Genomic DNA, 20051 nt, shown 5'->3' on the forward strand with positions numbered 1-20051 from the left:
TTTATCTTCAATTTTAAGGTAACACCCAGCTGCACCCTCTTTAACAGAAACACGAAAAGAACATCGAGACGTGTCCCGAAGTTACCTGAAATGTTTCCTACTCTGCTTTCAGATCACCGGCTGATATCACGACGTGTCATCGCAAAAGTGGTCGATTCTCATGGCAGCACGGAAACTCGCAGCTCTCTTCACCGCGGTTCTGCACCTTTGCCTATGTGAGTGAGTTTCCCTTTCTCTTGATCTCTCGCCGATCGAACCGTCCCGAAATCATTCCCTCGCGATCGAGGGATCTCGGTAATTCGGTAAGGAAGGCGGTCGCAGTCGGGGAGGTGCGAGTATGACGCGGGGCCGCAGGAAAGAAGCGGGTGGGAACGGCTGGAAGAGGCAAATTGAAAGTTCGCGTTCGCGATTCCATCAACTTCCGTCGGGCTGACTTTCATGAGAAAACCGCAGATGCGCCGAGTGTCGGGGAACCCTGCGCGCGCTACACGCGCAGAGAAAGTTCGAACTTAATTTCGCTGCTCGTGCCGCGGACTAACAACTGAAATTGCTAATAACGTATAAACATTGCGTTCGGCGTTGCGGTTACGCACCGGGGACTGGGTTTAAGAATTCGCTCGTGTAATTAACTGAGCAAGAGGATTTCACGTAAGATAGGAAAATAGAGAAGTTGCAGAAGAGTAATGAGACGAACGTTTTGATTTATTGCGTTTTCTGTTTCGTGGTTATAGCATCTGCTGCAGCTTTCGATGCTGGTGTACGACCAACTCAAACGATTCTGACTGCATCGACATTTTCTACGTTTCTCTCATTCGACGACGCCTGTGTAAGAAAGAGATAGAGAGTATCGGTGTGGCCAGATTCGTCTGAGCTAGGTGTACATTATCGTGCATAAGTATTTGGACACTTTCGTGTTATTGGAAATTCATCAAATACTTACACTTTTTTTATTTATACTAGGTGCTATCAAATATTATACTCGTCAGTATTTGTATATTTTATGTAATCGTCTGAGATGAGGTTTGAAGGCAAAACTATATTATAGAATTTTACTTGGTGTATTTTATATACTGCAGTAGCGCGAGAGTGTCCAAATACTTATGCACAGTAGTGTAGGTTTGAATAAGTGAATAGAATGTTTCGTCTTTTAGAGAACCAGTTTATATGTTATTGAGCTATTGATTATTACTATTATCAGAGTTAGTAACTTATCAATGTTTGCAGTATTTACATAGCTATTTTATTCGTTCATGAGTAGATTCGTCTTATTTGATTCCTTGATTTTGCTTAGTTCTAAGTGTTATAAATATTACCTTCTTGCTATTAAATCCGTCGTAATGGAGAGTAGTAAAAATTGGATAAGAAATAAATTCAATTTTTATAGAGACATTGACTTCAATATTATAACATTGATGCTGTTTTATAAAAAATATTTACTGATAAACAAAACAGTGATTTCTTAATTTAGCGTATTTCTTTCCCATGAAAAGCAAAATTTTATGAGAAAACATTTGAAGCAGAATTGAAAGAAATAAAAAGTTGCGCTTAAAATTACTAAACAATTGTTTCAAGATTTTCTTTCATAATTATTGTTAAAAGTATCTGTACTTGGAACTATGAGCAAGCGTACACCATGGTTGTTCATTCTACTGACTTACTGAGGGAGAACAGTAGTAGAATATACTACTTAAGCGAGAGTAGAGGAACGGCGCAAGTGATAGTTGATGGTTTATAGTCAGACATACATTATAGGCAGACCTACATCGCAAGCCATTGTCAAGTAACAGGTGTTGTACATCCACGAAAATTTTAACCTTATGTATTACTCTGAAAATGATCATTAGAGCAATTATTCTAAATTTTAGAACAAAATTTGCAAGCACAATAACAAATTAATTATTCCTTTATTTCGTAACAAACTACAATACTGCACAAATGAATTCAGACAGTTGATGCAATATATTTCTATGAAATTAAGGGTGTGAACACATTACTGTCACGTCACGCGAAACCACGTTACATATTATAACTAATTTATTCCATATTATAGCAAAATAGGTATAAAACAGGGGAAAAACCTCGGCTGACACTATGGACCTGCTATAATATATAATGTGAATTTACGTGACATAACAGTAATATGTTCGCACCTTAATTCAATACTTTATGAAGGTTCGATCGACAAATACCTAAAAAATTGAAAAACTGCAAAATTTAAAAGAAAATTAAAAAATAAAAAAAATTTAAGCAATTTCAATATAAAATAGAATGCCTAACAAATGAAACTACTCTAAATCTTATTATCAGACGTTCACATAACTAAACTGACATTCGACGCTACTTCAAATAACAACAACTCACAATCAGCTAGAGTTCCTTTAATCAGACACGAACTAAAATTTCGTTCATATCAATGAAGTTCTACTGTGCAACTCCCAAGAAACCCTTACGCGGATTAAACAGTAGGAAATCGATCAGGGCAAAGAGGAAGGCAGGCATTAACCCAGAGATTTCCTTTTATTATTGACGTGCTCGTAAGATTCGACGGAAGTAACTCCAGCAGAGAGAAGGAAGCCCACGGTTCGGGGATCTCTTAGGCGAGTATATCCGCGTTGCGGTAGAATGGCGCCGCAACTACCCTACAAGGGCAATACATCGTCGTAGCCTGGTGTAGGGGAGTTTGTAGAATCCATTTAAATCCGTCGTGATTTAGTTGAGCACGCGGCCCCGGGCTGAATAGCGGCCATGGCCGTTGCCAGTAAGTAACAGAACCTCGGGCTCTTTTAGACTGATAGGAACGGTTAAAAAGCTATTCGCCACGCCGTGCCACCGCTACTTAGTTATGCCACTACGTGGATAAATGTGCCCTGTCGCCGCGGCGCCTTTGTCGGCCGCGTCTTCGTCATCGTAAAACTTATTCCGCGCGATCGCGAGAAAGCAGATTTAAGGATTTACCAAGCACGCTTTTAACGGAATATAATTACGCGAGGCACGGGTACCTACGGGCAGAATAAAGAAGGCGCGAGAACTGCGCAAGATTGGACGCGTTAAGTTTAACAGAGGATAATTTCGTTGAAGCTGACGGTCCTGACTCGATTAAGGCCTCTGACAAATTTCATTTCGCGACGGCTGTTTCGAGGGCGGCGTATTTTGTCGTTTGCAAATAGTAATTGGCGGCCAGCGCCAAACACGGGACGATGTAAACACCTACGGAGCTTTGGCAACGATAATAGAGGGCTGACTGATAAATGTGGGTTAAATTGTGTGGCGTTATTTGGGGTGATTAGATGGGTCGTGTTACTGACGAGGACTCTGAAATATTGTAGTATTTATCTTTTTATAGACTTGGGTTGGCTAATCTGATGAAAATAAAAAAGCAGTCAATATTGTATGTGTAATTTATAGACTAGCACAAGTTTCGGTGCAGTGGACCTAGATTGTTCAAAGTACCATGAAACTTAAACTTGAAGCATCCTTTTAAGAGCTGGTTTTATTTTTTTTTTTAAGAAGTTAATGTTGTTTTACTGTTTAAGTCTTAGTTGATGTTCTACTATATCCTTAAATTGTTATTATATCTAATATACGCAAGCTCGAATAACAAAAATTTTGAATATTCGATGTTGGGTTAATCGAAGTTCTATTTCCACACAAAAAATTCATAGAAAATTCAGAAAAATTGATAAATTGAAAAATTGTGTATTTTCTATCTACTGTGTTGTAAGTTAAATGACCAATAGCCATCCACGTCCCATTACCTGAACACTAACGCTAATTTTATTTAATTTTAAGCTTAAATTCTAATATACCTAACAAGAAATAAAAAATAATACTATATTTACTCACTAGAATGCAATTCAAATGTCGGGACACGTGACTGTATGTTATCCACTCACTGGGTTATGTGACATCTTAAACGTCCATGTATTGGATCATTTATCTCATCACTTTTAAAACACATGTTGTGATAATATTTCTTTTACATCATGTGATATGCATTTCTGTACCTCAGAGCTAGAATAACCCAACTCCATTTTTGTTATTTTTCAGAAAAGTCAAAAAACAAATGCGATTATCCACTTCTTTTTATCGAATTCGAATTTTAAATTCAATTATCCATTTGAAGTAGTTTATAATATTAAATTTCCTTCATTTATAACGTAACTTCACTAAATTCCCACTATTCTAATAAAATGAAGAAAAAGCAACAAGATCCTGTAAAAAACTTAATTTTGAAAAAAATGGACTTGAATTAGTCTGACTCTAAAGTAGATTTACTACATTTATTTTTCGATTTACTTATATCAATAACTATTACATAGCTACACTTTAGAATTAACTCAATGTATATTCGAGTAATGCTTCACGTTCAAAAAAAATGGAGAATGTGTCGGAGAAAACTGAATTTGTCAAAAAAACTCAGCTGTATGTAATCTCTTAAACATTTCGCCATGGAACCAGACTATGTGGGGGAGGGGGTTACGCGTCGAAAACTCGCAAGTCAAATGGTTTGATAGCCCGTCGGCGACCAGTTCGCCTGTACGTTTCTCGTAAAATTTACGAGCTCCTTGAGTTTGCAAAAATCCTTTATATCGCGCCACGAAGGTGCCCGCAAACGGAGATACGATTCCGTGTGTGGGTGACTGCATGGCCGCCATGTCGCTCGTTTTCGATCCGTTCCATCTGCATCGATAGCCTGCCCCGATGACACGCGAAAACGCCAGCTTCATTTCATTTTCAATATTCACACGACGCGACAGTTGGTTGATCATTTTAACAATCTCAGCTTTACGTGCCCGACTAAGGCTGCGGTTTTTGATGAACTGACAAACTATTTATCGTATAAACGAGACAAGTTCAAACATATTCGTCAGAGCGTCAGTTCGTGAAAAAACGCATTCACTGTAACCACAGACTCATGTGGCAGCTAAACTTTGCGACCATTTTGTTCCTAGTTTTTTAACACATTTCAGACCAGTGTGTTTTATGAAGACTGCTCTCAGCGGCCAACGAGAGCCCTTTAAGGATAAAAGTATAAAAAAACGTCCACGTATAAAAATGACTCAAATGTGCCCACGACTAATGAGGAGAGCTATTCCTTGACGCAAGGGGTCGGTCATCGGTCTGGAATATGTCAGCAAGAGGGTGCAATGTTAGTTTCAACACTTCGTCAGTAGCAGGGTTGCGACACGAATTCCCTTCTTAGATATAGTGGGGAAAATTGGAAAATGGGGGAAGAAATAACATGTCCTATTGGTATAGATGCCCTAGACTTGTGACATTAGCTATACAATACAATATATATGCATTATTTCTTCCTCCACTTACTGATTTGTCCTACTATATCCAAGGAGGGAATTCATATGGCAACACTGGTCACTAGAAGAGTTTTAAAATGGGTCTACGCTACATGTTATATAACGAAGTTTTATTAATTCTAAATAGAAAAGAGAGATGCTATACATGTGTATCTTTTCTGTTTTCTAAAAAGTTACATAACTTTGTTACATAACATGTAGTGTAGACCCACCTTTAAGCTTGTTTAGGAACACTTTTAAGAAAAGTGCTAGCTTAACCATATGTTCTTCCAAATATGTTTTCTGATTTAATTTGATTACACTCTAATGGCAGGCAAGACAAGACTGCTAAGTACAATAGGTAGCTTTAGTGACAGATTTACTAGCAGACCCAAGATGACACACACTCCTTTTTTCTGTTCTCCTCTGTTTTTCTTCTCTTTCTCTAGCACCTCTCTTTACCTTCAACCATCACAAGGGTTTTATGGTTTAAGACTTCGAAGATATCGATTTTCGTTTTTCTACGTATTCGTGGAGGTTTAGATCTTGAAAATGAGTTCTTGAAGGGTCAGAGTAGAATCCTAAAATCTGTCGCCCAGGAACAACAGTTCCTTTTGCTGCAGACTTTCAGTAGACATATTTTTGGATAACAGTAATGTATCTTATCGGTTACTGATGAAGATTAATTACGAAACTAAGCGTAAACTAGTGTTAAGCTTTACAGAAGTCAAACAGCATGACAGCTTCAAACAGGAAGACTAAAACTTGATTTACATCGAGGATCTAGTCACGGTTTGATCACAGTTCAGCCGTAATACCGTCAAATACTATTCACTGCCCTGAAACGTAATTGAAGCGTGAAGGCTTGTGTGCTTTAGACCATTTGAACGACACCTCATTACACTTGAATGGGCCGCAATTGTGTATTGTATTTCAACGTTTAGAATTAATATAAATTGAGCGTGACAAAGTCGAAATTGCAGAATTAAACAAATTACTTCAAATAATATTTTTTACAAATGATATATTATACCAAAAAAGTCTTACGAAAATTGAAAGATTCTCAGAAGAAAGGACTATACAATTTTAAAGCTTATATAATCACTCATAGAAAAACTTCAATAAATTGTAGCCATTAACTTTAATTAAATTTTTTCAATTTTCGAACCTTAAAATAACTAATCAACATCAGAATTAAATTTAGCATAGCATCAGCTTTTAACACAGGCTCATAGTTCACGTTCATTACCCACGTTGCCACGATTATCTCCGAAACATCTAAAACTTTGCAGAATTAGGTTCGCCGACAAATTGGTCGATGCGCCAGGCCACTAAAAGAAGAAAGTTTTGTTGTGGTAGTGAAGCCATTAAAGAAAGCAAACTATCCGTTCGACAAGCGGTATCGGGAGAGACAGGACTCTTTTTAGCATCGAAGACACATCAAGGAGATACCATAGCGACTGTCTGATAGAGTACACAGGCAACGAAGAAATATACAAAGAGCAGGCAAAGGGAAAAGGAGGAGTAGGAAGAACATCCGTGTTGCAGGCTCTCTTAGTCGGCAGATTATGCTAACGAGACAATCCCTACGGTACGCTAGGAGCACAACCGACCTCTGCTTTATTTTATTTTTCTCGTTCAGTAAAGTTTTCCTCCTTCACTGTTTCATGACCGCGGTTTCCGCGCAGGGACAGACGCTTAACCGTGGTCAAGATTGTGAGTGTATCCAATATTGCTGAGGAGAAAAAAATGAACAGAAATTTTTAAGTAACTTCGCGCGTGCAATAGAGAAACCTCGATCTTCATTTTTTCTGTCGAAGGATTTCGATGCGGCGGTAGTTGGTTTGAAGGAAGCAAAACCATTTTAACTTTGCGTTCGTGTGGACTGGCAGTCCACAATTTGCAGCAACTGAGTTTAGAATTGTTTCTGATGATTAGAGGACTGAATCTGAGAAACAGGATTATGTATTGGTTGATATGTTGTCGATTATCAGAGAGGTGAATAACTAGTAACTGTGCACTGTGCATAGAAGCATTGCAGATAAAGGAGAACATATGAAATGTGTTGGAATAGTAATGAATAGATTTTTATAGAAATTTTAGACGCGTAAAAAATTACAGAATTCATATATTTAATACTAAAATATATACAAATTATAAAAAGTAAAGTGCAAATTATGGTATTTGGAAGACGAAATGAATTTTTAGTTTAGTTGCATTTTATTTTTGCCTGCGTTTATGAAAATATGAAATTATATTAGAATCTGTAGTCTAGCAATGAAACTTAATTTTTAACTATTTGGAATATCTAGATTATATAGGCAGTACAGACTATTCATGGAGTCTTAATCTATTTTAAAGAAAATTGGTGTTGATTTCAAAATAAATCCAGTTCTTGATCCATTTTAAGGAAAACTATTGATAATTTTAAAGTAAATTTTATTAAAGTAATAAAAATACTTCGCAGAAATAGATTAATACAATTTAAGGTGTGTAAGCATTAAAAATAGGGTACACGTTAACGTTTTCAATGACCTGGAGATATGTTATTAAAGTCAATGTCCTGAATAATGGATTAGAACAGATTGGGCTTATATTATTGACTTGTTCTACTAGCACCGTTGCGCCTGACCTGGCGTCTACTACACTCCCGAAGTAGAATGAATTCTCAAGTCAGACACATTTTACGTACTAGTCTCAATAATTACACAATTTTACATGGCTTCTTTGTATTTCAACACTGATCTTCCTGCAACAATCTGATGTAATAATATAATAATAATAATAATGTTTATTTGAGATGGGTGGACATTATTATTTGAGAGTTTATAAAATATATCAAACTAACATAAAAGACCATCAAGATCTGGAAAATAAGACTATCTCGTTATAAACATTATAAAGTCAGATATTAAATAAACAGCACTATTTTCGAACACAAGCCTACATATTTAACAAAGCAACACAAAATCTGCGAACTAAAAAGTCTAGAAAGTCCGATATTAAGTCCAAGATGATTTCTATCGAGTTTGAAATATTCACAGCTTTCCCAATTCTTCAAGTCTTTCAAAATCTCCTCTCCCAAGAAACCTTAGTATTCTCCCCTCAGGATATTTTCGAAGAACTGAGGATCAAGGCAGAGGCGCGAAACGTCCAATCGTGACAAATGGAGCGGTTTCCTAAACCTGAGCGAATGCCTGCGTGCTATCCTGCAGCAGCGATAGCTATCATAAATAATGATAGAAAGTACATAGTTTAAGATAAGTTATTTTCAAAAATCAAGTTTATAGAAGATACGCTCTAGCAGACGAAACTTACACAGCAACTTAATAGTCATATTAAAAATAATACGATCAATGTAGGGGAGCATTCGGTAGCATTACTTTGGCGTCCTAATTCTTCTTCATGATCCCATCTGCAGTGACGCAGATTGGCAGGATTTACGGGAAGAAAAACTGGCATTACGAGACTGACTCGCATCTCGACTCTAACCTCTATCTATTGGTATGTAGGTTTCTCTGTATAAGCTAAAATCAATAGGCGTGTGCTCTGATCCGATAAGTATCCCGAAGAGTACCTCTCCCTCCTCTGCTAAAGAGAATCCTCTTCCTTTGTGCGAACACGCGATACCGCGTCTGTATAAGGAGAGACGCGAAAAAAATTCATCCCCCTCTGTGCGAGATTCGTAGGAATATAATTGTTAGCGGGTGTTGCAGTGTGTGGAGTTGACTGGTAATATGAATGCTGGACAGTATTTTGAAATTAGAAATTTCAACATTTGCATAATTTGTCGTTTGCGTCTTTCCACCAACTGATACAATTGGAGGAAACACATTCTTGTTGCTAAATTTCCTTCTGCTTTATGGCATTCTTTCTCATTACTTATATTACAATTTTAATGAGAAATTTCACGTTGTACATGAGTACTAGATAATGAGAAACTTTACGCTTTTTAAAAATTCAGTATTTTAATTACGTTTCAGTTATATTCTATTACGCATAAAGTATATCAAATTCTAGCATGAATTAAAATATGAAATGCAGAGGAAAGAAGTTGAAATTGTAATTTTATGATTTTTGGTTTCTTTTAATTGCAAAATTAGCGAGATAGAAGTAATGAACAGCTGCAGGTACTCTAAGAAATGGCAAAATTCAGGCGGTCAATCGTGCAAATAGTTATTGAAGTAGATAATAAATTTATGATTCAACATGATGGCAGACCGATTGGCATTTCTTGGGGTGGAAATATCAATAGAATTCTTCAAATCCCCTGTATAAGGCGGGAGAACGATGATCTCTTTTATCATAGGATTCCAGACGCAAATCTAGAAGGATCTATGAGGAAGTAAAAAATTACCACTTCCTTTGAGACCTCCTCGTTTCTCTGTGAAAATATCTATCACAACAAAACCTGTATTCAAAAAAGTATTGCGTAATATGTAAATAAATTAGTATTTATACCGACAAAATACCATATTTTAAAATAATTCGCATAGAATTAAAATTTTAAAAATTTTTTCAAAATAGAAAATATCTCGTGTATAGTTTTGTTACATGGTGGACTGAAAAGACAGGTGAGATATCTCATTCAAAGTATCAAATGAAGGACTTTGAGCTGCGAGATAGCTTGTTCAAAGAATCGAATGGGAAAAAATCACTTTGCGAGATATGTATCTTGTCCGTGAATGTCGAAGGGTTAAATCTCGATATTGAATTTCATTTATTCTAAAAGATATTCGACTACTATATTTTGTCAGTATACTACTGGAATAAATATACAAAATGTATCGTGACAAATAGGTAATAGAAAAGAAATATTAAAAAATTATCACTTCAAGTTTAATACCTGTAATATACTAAAAACTCCACGTTAAAAAATATTCACTTCTAGTTATTGCAAAAGTAAAAGGATTCACCAAACTAGATATTCCAATTCCAATGTACTGTTCTACCTGTTGCAATATTAAAGACCAAACATTCCAGGAACTAATCCTTAGATTAATCAGTTCTTGAATAATTAATATTTCCCATGCATAGTTAACGACTTCCTCTAAATAAATCCATGTTATCTCCAAAAGGAACTACCATCGTTTTCTCTATATTGGTAAATGGTCAAAGTAGCCAGTATTGGTACTCATTTACCACGACTTGAACAAATGCCAAGAGTTTGATACCTCTGGGTATCCTTTGGCGAAAGTGTTAATAAAGTATTGGTTAGTTATGACGACATGTCTAACGCTGTGCACGTCACGAGCCAGAGCGTTCGTCGGCCGAGCGTTTTAACGTTTCATCTCGGCCGAACAATCGTCGCCCTTTTCCTCCGCCTACCCTCATCCGTGGAGCTCGTAACAAAAGTCTTTCAAATATCTCGACGTAGCCTTTGGCGAGAATCTATATTTACAGAAAAGATTCCACTGATAGCGCGCGAGAGTTTCTCCGCACGTGATGCAACTTCCGTTGTTCGTACTTTGTCTTTCTTAAGCGGCGAGACAACCTTTGCTTTCCAGTAGTGGAATCCACAGAATCTTCCGAGTTAGCACGGAGCTGCCGTGATCTGAAAATCCAGATAGATATTTGACCCTCTCTCTGCGAGGGGAAGCTCGACACAATTTCCTCGGTGGTTGTTGCGACCCAAAACTAGGATCCCAAGTTTTTCTGAAAAATTCTGCTTTTCTATTTTAATGACACCCCTGCTGTATCATGTTCGGAGGCATCGTAAGAGAAATTGAATTTTCTGTCTTGCCCCAGGAAAGGGGCAGGTGAGAGAATCAATTGATTCTGTGGTTGTAAGGAAAGACGACCTAAGTCATATGCTTTTGTTTTCGAGATACTGACGTTTAATGTTTTTAGCTTCAATCCTGTCTTATGAACTGTCTTCCTGACTCGGACTTTTAGGTGAAAAAATTCTTTTAGTATCCTTTCTGAAGATATAGATTCTATATGCTAGATGTCAATTAAAACTGTAACTTGAATTTTTTGTAAATGTAACGTAGGTTGTTTCGCCTTACAACCACAGGATTGCCCACTGTCAAGCTGTCACTTTCACTGTTTTCTTTATAGTGCCACATATGGATATGTAAAACTTCAGCATCTTCATAGAAAGCTCCATAGAACACTATTCGATCCTCTTCTTCATCACTTTTTCTTTGAGAATTCTAAGGCCATCTTCAGTTTTGCAATAATTGAAAATCAAATTTTTGTTCTCATGATGACAATTGTCAATAATATTAAAAGAAACATGAGACTCCTTTATAGAGATAATATTCATAGCTCTTCATTTTACCAAATAAACCAACAAAACAAATATAAATCTCACTCCAAAGAAAAAATAGTAATTTCATAACGAGTCAAATCTGATGAGAACAATTAACAGAAAAAAGTAACGATTTCGAAAAAAGGCTGCAGAAATGAACCTGTCCCGAGGAACAGAACGCACGATAGAAAATCGAAAATAGTTTATCCAAGAGACAAGTAATGAAGGAAAGTCGGAGTGAGTTTGGGACGCACGGAACAGCAAGGACGCGAAAGGGGAAATGAATGAAATAGGAAATGGAGAGGCGCTTTTGTTCACAGACAAATATTTTCCTTGCGGTTCACGCGTGTCTCCATAGAGGGAATCAGGAATTTGACGCGGAATTAGAATTCTTTGGTGGAAGAGCGCGAGGAGGCAGTCGAAGAGAAAGAGGTGCGGGTCTCTCGCGCGAACAGGAACAGAGCGATCGTAAAATCCCGACATGAAAACGGGACTTCAACGTCCGGATTACGAGTGCAAGACTCAAGAATTTTTCCATTTATCGCTTTTCTTGCATGAACGCATACAAGAATTCGATACGGGAATATGGGTGAATTGGCAGTGCCCCTTCTCTCTTCTGTTCTCCTATCTTCTTCTGTGTCCTCCCCAGAGTGAATTGGCAGAGGATCGTCGGAGGGGGTGCGGCATCCAGCTCCGACTTCCACCTTGAATATCTAATCGACAGCGCTGCGCATTCATGCATGTACATCGATGGAAAATCGTCAGCACGAGAATGCATCCCCCTCGAGCATTAGTCACTGATTTCTATTGGATTTTCAGATTAACCAAGACTCGTCGCAACGTTAATCGACAAATTATTTCTAATTTTCTTTTTACCCGATATGCTTCCTGTCTAACGAGTGAGCACCGTATCGATCCAATTTTTTACCTGATACGCGGTCCAAATAAAAGAGTAACGTAGTATGAAGAATCATCAGGAGAGAAAGCGTTTTAAAAAAAAATCTTGAGAGGAGGAGAATTCTAATGGTCATTTGAAACTACAGAATTTTTTCACCGAGAATTATTTATCTAAACAGTGATGGGAAAATTATAGAAAAATGCATTTAAATAAAAGAATATAATTACGATTATAACTCGCTTAGTTGCTACTGCTCCAACTTATTTTTCTAATGATAATACAGTCGGTCAAAAAATTGTACAAAAGTACAGCAGATTGTGCCCATATAGATATTGGTATCCTTAAAAGCTGCACGAATATTATTAAAATTAATACAATCACTTATTATCCATATATATGAAAATCGCTACTAACATCCTTAAATAAATTTCTGTTTCAGGCCAACCACCTCCGGAAGTGTTGCCAGAGTTCCTTGCTCCTTTGGAGAATCACACAGTGATCCAGGGTCGTGACGTTTTCTTCACCTGCGTTGTTAATCATCTGCAATCGTACAGGGTAAACTGAAAAATTTGTTTTAACTGTATTTCTTATCTATATGCACTAAAATAGTCGGACAGATTATAAGAAAATTCAGAATTCCTGTCAATAAAGAATGATACAGTAGCTTTTAATACGCGCGTATTTTGAACTGCGAGAATCGTAGAGGACGTCAATATATTTTTATCGTCGATGGTATAATCGCAAGAGATTTGAGCAATAAATTAAATGAAATAATCCTATTGACGCGCATATTTCAAATGACTGTCTCAGGTGGCCTGGATAAAGTCAGATTCACGGGCGATCTTGGCAATACACACGCACCTAGTTTCACAGAATCCACGGCTGTCAGTAACGCACAATGGACACAATACGTGGAAGCTGCATGTGTCGAACGTTCAGAAGAACGACTCAGGTGTTTACATGTGTCAAGTGAACACGGACCCCATGCGAAGTCAGGTAAGTAAAGGTTGCTGAATTCAAATATTATTATATACAGGACTGCTCATAAGTATTCGAAGGGAGTCACGTGTTGAAAAAAATACAGGTTTCTTTGTAGTAACTGATGTGCATACAAAAGTATTGGAACACCTAGTGTCTTCAATGCATTTCCATTTTGCAATATAAATAGTCAATGATCAGAAATTTTGAGAGGTGATTCTACATACCAAGATAAGACGAAATTTCGCTGTGTCTGACTTGAAATTTATTCTACTGATTTCTTTGTTTCTGAATTGGGGGTCCCAATTTTTGGGACCTAAGTTGGGATCTGTTTTACTAATTTCTCTGTACCTAGCTTAAACCTCATTCTACTTATGTCTCTGTGCCTGACATGGAACTTATTTTATTGGGATTATTGTGCCTGACTGGAAACTTATTTTACTGGTTTTTCTGTGCCTGACTTAGAACTTATTCTACTAATCTCTCCGTGTCTGACTTGAAACATATTCTACTGATTTCCTGTGTCTCGCCAGAGTAGTGCACGGCAGTAGTAGAATAAGTCAGACACATTTCACATAAGTCTTAGGCATTTTAAGTGCAATTCCTTACAGATTTTAGAACTTTTCCCAAATACATATGATCTGACCCAGCAAGTGTCCTAATACTTTTAGAGGGGAGGGTATATTCTTCACAACTCTTTCGTATTTCTATTATATCTTAACATCAAGTACATAATCATTAGAGTAATTATATTTTTAGCAGTAATTAATGGACAGTCTAAGCAATAAATATTAGTTACTACTAATAAATCTATAATTTTCCAAATTTGTGAAATCGTTCGAATACTTATGATAGTAGTAGTGTGACATATGTTCATAAACTGTTTGCGCTGAAGGAAGGTACAGTGCTGCTCGATATAGCTCGATATGACAGACTAGAAACGAATTCTTTTCATGCATTCACGTAATATATTGAAAAAACGTAATTCTACAATCGCTAGGCCAATGAATTCCTTATCTAGCTTCGACGTATACGCTTACATGCACGTCTCATGCATAAGTCTCCAATTCCTATTACATTGAGCTGATAATAGAAAAGAATGTAGTAACTCAAAATGAATCGAACTTCACCTGTAACGTAATACGTGAACACAAAGCGAAACGCAAAGTATTACTTCTTAAATTTAAATAAATTTCATCTCAGGCGTCTACTCTTCACAAATGTATTCTTTCCTCTAGTTTCTACGTAGCTTTTATACCTGCATATAAGTTAAAAAACTTCCTCCACTACTATCAAACGCGAAATAAGAAACATACTATCAACCTTAAACTAAGATAAAAGATGGTTAATTTTGCTAAAATGTCTACGAGAAAATTTCTGCCACCAGTTTACACTCTTAATTGAGTAAATTTCAGGCTTAACCATATCCCGTGGTTTTCAGAATACAAAGGAAATTATTGCTGCTCGTGGGGCAGGTGCACGTATTACAGTTTTAAGTGACAATTTTCCCCGCCAAGAAGATTTTACGTGAACTAAACTTCAGATTTTAGAATATCTTAAAAATCCTCAGTTACAGGCTACACGGTTCCCTTTTCTTGCATTCTAAATTCCTATCTTCTAGGAAACATATGATTAGAAGCAATAAACGATAAATAATGTGCTACATATGTTCACGATTAATTTAATACTCTGTATTCCGTATGCAAATTTTTATCCAGATTATATAATGGCGAAATAAGAACACAGAAAACTGGCGCTAATAATTTAACTCTTTCTAAATAAGCAAAACTTTACATGAGAAAAAAGGATGAGATTACTATCGCAGTTTTATTCTTTTCATATTAACCTTTTTGAAACCATATAAAAAGCTCTTCAAACCGAAAAATTCGTTAGCAAAAAAATGCGTAGGGATCCCATAGATCGTAAACAAGGATTAGCAAGTCACAATCACGATGCATAGGGCAGCAGAAGCTTATCTCGTATGTACAGTTCTGTGGTTCTTGACACTCAGTGTTTCTTAACGCTGATACATAGTACCTTCGGTAACTGATTTATTAATTTGCTAAATATTCTAAATTTATTGTTCAGTGGATAGCCAGGCCTAAAGCGTAATTCCAAATTTTTTAAAATTATTTTACTCTTGATTTTTATTTCTCTATTACCTCAAATATTTATTAATATTAAAATAAAAGAATTCTATACATCATTAAAAAGATAAAAACTGTGAGTGATGGTATACCAATAATTCAGGAGTATACATTTTTTACACACGATGATTTAGAATTTAGAATTTTTAAATTTGCAATATTCGAGAATCGAGAAAGCCTTAATTGTTACATTTAATAAGGAAAGTTCTCTCTATGCTAATTATCAAGCGAAGTCACCAGAGAAGATATTCGTAAACCTATTTAAAGCAGCACTCAGCATTTACTAGCAGTGATTTAATCTGCAATGATTTAAAGAAAACAGTCTTATTTTGCTCAAAATTTTAGTAATCAAAATATCTTCCAGAAACTTTGACTGTACCATGAGTGTCCCAACAAAACATCATCTGAACGCATTACAATTTAGAAAGAAATAGAAAGAAAAGAAAAACTGAAACGCCCCTTCTTTGACCTTCAGTGTGATGTGGTCCCTTAGTGTCATCCGCGGTTTCGACGTGAAAGAAGAGGAACTGATTTGTGGTAAATTATCCGAATCATTATGCCCACCAATATGTGGCGTGAGCATTAAACGAAACTACCGCGATAGCAGGATACCTCGTAATACATATTGGGCTTTGCGGTATCACTGGCCGACTATAGACAGTGGGTATAGCCATGCGTTTATTCTGGACAGAATAGTTTCATCGTGTACGTGCCTAAGTCTACGAGGCCATGCTCAGCTCATGCACCGTGTTGTTAGCTACACGCTATCAGCCAACCAGTATTTTATATCGCATCCATAGCTAGCTGGAACACGTAAACATTGTCTGCATAACAGCTTCCTAATCGATTTAGAGTAACTTGGACTCTGTTACGATTCACTTGCAGAGATCAGAGAAGTAATTGCACACCCAGTTTTCATGCAAGAAGATTACATAAAAAAATAGTATATTCATAGAGACTGTCTTTTTCAATAGATCCTTGCTTATAAAGATAGTCTCTTGATTTTGAAGACACGATACTGTGTAATAAGAAAATAACAGCAAAAAGTGATAATTTGTGAGTCAAACATATATTTCCACTAGATATAATAACTTTGTATTAAAAGATTATATGATAAAGATTTTCTGACTTACTGTATTATCGTAGCTTGGCGTAACAGATATAGAAAGCACTCTGAGGAAACTGTCAAATTCAAGGAGAGTTATGTAAGGTGTTCGACAATGAATGTTAGACACTTTAAGAGGTCCTTCTATTTGCAAAATAAGACAAAAGTCACGAATAACAAAATTACTTAGAGATCTAACCAAGACCTAACCCAGACCTCGTTTTCGAGTCAATTATTAAAAATAATGCTGAAAATGCACGATAAACGTGTCTGACTCGAAGACTTACTCTACTGCCAACAGACAATAGCCCGATTAAGCTAACTTCGACTTATTTAGCTTGTTATCATCAAGAAATATTAATTATGCCAAATTAAAAATTTCTTAGAAATCTGCAGTATTCATCAAAGCTTAAAATATTTTAAAAAAACATTAAATCATAAAAAATTCCTAAAAATAAATTGCTACAATATAGAGAAAATTATTAAATACAAAATGTAACTTGCACTGTGGCAATAAAATATATAGAATCCTTTTTTCATGCACAAAGTTTACTTCTTTGCTTGACAGTTCTCTCAAACGACTGACACGTTTAAGAGATTTAGGTTACATACTCTGTTTCATTAATTCCATTAGCGTGGTAACAACGTATGGATCGTAATACGATCACTGGAGTCTCCAAACTTCGAAGCGTTAGTTCTATATAAGGTATATGCTGAGGAACATAAACAGGATACCCTTCTTAATCCTACTATACTTGCACAAGGCATTACATGACCGCGACCTTGCAATTCCTCGCTCCATTAGCATACACACTCGTCTAGTTTGAAGAGAAAATAATTTTTCATTCAAAGAAGATTCACGTAGCTTACATAGTGAATAGCACATGTATAGAACCTTGTCTGTAATAGGCAATTGAAATGTGTAAAAGAGGGGGTAGCGTTTGAAGGTAATAAAGCAACGTCTATTTTCTTTTAGTTGAAAGGACCACTCTGTTGAATGAAACATGAACTTACACAAGCAAAGACAATTTTCGGCTGTAGAACGATACACCCACAACCCTTTGCCACCCTCCAAGATAGCTCTTACGTAATGTAGCCTCTACGCAGTTACTCGACGCAATTAGTTGAGACGAAAGTTCCTCCAGCCCATTTCGCCCTCTTAAAAGGGTCCTAAAGGAAAGGGTGTTCGTTACTTTTGTCTGGAAAATTCAAAATTACATACGTAAATCTATACGTTGGCCACGATTTATTTTGATTATGTTGAAAATTGAAAAGTATATTATTTAAAAATTGAAACTTCACGAAATTCTGTAAACTCCTTGCAGATACGACTAGTATTCTATTTATTTGCAGAGAACGAAGAATTTTGAGAAACATAAAAATCAATTTGGCTGAGCTATTAGCAAGAATTAACTAATTTATATTTTCTTGAAATTGTTAGTATAAATGTCTTAATAAAGATTGTAATAATTCTATTTTTAGACTGGAATCATGGAAGTGGTGATCCCTCCAGACATTGTGGATGACAAATCTGCAGAGGGTATGGTAACGCACGAAGGTGGTAATGTGAGATTAAAGTGCGTTGCAACTGGTTCGCCGACACCTACTGTCACTTGGAAACGGGAAGACGGCCGGAACATTATTCTCAGGGAAGATGGACAAAAGCAATGTAAGTTGCCACGAATCCATTTATTTGCTATTCTAGAGTGCTGGCCAGAAGAGAATTTACTAGAAGCTATATGCTGACAGAAGCAATCTAATGTTAGATGAAATTCAGTGGATAGTAGGTAGTTATCTAAAGTAAACTAGTAGTATTGAAGTTATTGTACATATAAACCAAAACTTGTTAACCTTCTTTTGATCATCATTTATATATTCTATTTTACAGTAATTAATTTACTTTGATGGTACTTCATACGAAACGATAACAAAAATGTAGAATAAATACATTGAATCCTAAGATTCTTTCGTCTAAAGAAAATAAATAACGTTCAGTGAATATTTTCATATGAAATGTTTGAGAAAATAGAATTCAAACATTCATTGAATCAAAATTTAGAAAGCTTCATCAAAGTTCCACTTACTAAGTTTTGCTATTTATAAACATTCCGACAATAAAGTATTAAATTTATATTATAATTTATTACTACGGTGCTTTACTGCTTTGGTGTCTTGATATTTCAGTAGGTGTCTTAGTACTGTTATTATTTTTAATGAAAAATTGTAGTGTAATTCTTAAGGAGTGTCTGAAAGGGAATACAATATTTTCTTGCTAAGAAACTTTTCCCTATTAAGTATATACCCTCATTTCTTGGAGCTGTAAAATAATAGAGGGCAGCCACCATTTTTCACTCGATATTTGGTACGCTGGAGTATATCAAAGTTAGTTTCCGCATAAAATAATAAATATTGGTTACACGACTAAATTTACTTGCTGAAACGAGCCAAGACAGACACACAGAATTGGGAAAATAGATGCGAGTGGTACACACAATATAAACCGAGCTTCCGGTTAAGGGAACTTCCGCACCTTATTGTTGCCGAGTGGAATTGTACGCGTAGAGTAGCGTGTATTTATGATTAATCTTCTCTGATAAATGAACGCAGAATTATCTTCGCTGAAGTCTCACAAGCATTAACAATGACATTAAGAAGATAATTATTATTTAAGAAACAGGGTAGCATACTTAAATACTTGAAAACGTCATTATGGAATATAAATTTTTATTTGATAGGTTTTTAAAAATAGAATCATTTTACTGACAATTATTTTTATTTTAAAAGTTCGGATCAAGAAAGCAAAAGAAAGTTTGAATCATGTTATTAGATATTTTTACTAATATTTTCTAAGCCATTTTTTATCATGCCATATATTCTTCAATAATTGTTTCATACAGTAGAATCTCTGCATTGAAACTGACAGTAGAGCAGTTTATTTATTAACTTCTTTAGCATAAGTATTGTGCATTGTATATCTTACGAATAATTATTGGAAGTTTTCGACAGTAGTTGTCAGACATTTTACAGGCCTAATTAACACATTCTACGTACCAAAATAAAACAAAAATCAAAGATGATGGAATTACATGTGAGGCCTCGTTTTAGTTACCGTGAAAAGTGTCTGACTTAAGCCTCACTCTACTGCCTCCGTCTACTATCCAGGTCAGACGCAGCGATGTCAGTAGAGAAAATCAGTAGTTTAAATTACTATAAGTCAGACACATATCTCTAAGAGTATGTACTGCATAGAATGTCTTCAATAATTAATAATCCTAAAACAAGGCCTCAGATGCACCTACAGCATCCGTACCTTAGCCCTATTTCACAATATAAAACCACTTATCACTAACATCACTAATATCAAAGAACGTGTGTC

General features: G+C 36.0%; 1 protein-coding gene across 1 annotated transcript in view; it reads left to right on the plus strand.

Moving 5' to 3' along the window:
* Positions 1-20051, plus strand: part of Dip-lambda (Dpr-interacting protein lambda) — a 78252-nt gene that overhangs the window by 48915 nt on the left and 9286 nt on the right. Inside the window, exons 2-5 of the mRNA XM_076378950.1 lie at positions 113-215; positions 12885-13000; positions 13256-13441; positions 18158-18344. Of these exons, the coding sequence (XP_076235065.1) occupies positions 161-215; positions 12885-13000; positions 13256-13441; positions 18158-18344 (544 nt within the window). The 5' untranslated portion in view covers positions 113-160. The remainder of the gene's footprint in view (positions 1-112; positions 216-12884; positions 13001-13255; positions 13442-18157; positions 18345-20051) is intronic.

Source organism: Calliopsis andreniformis, chromosome 5 (assembly GCF_051401765.1).
Source record: "Calliopsis andreniformis isolate RMS-2024a chromosome 5, iyCalAndr_principal, whole genome shotgun sequence".
NCBI lineage: Eukaryota > Metazoa > Arthropoda > Insecta > Hymenoptera > Andrenidae > Calliopsis > Calliopsis andreniformis.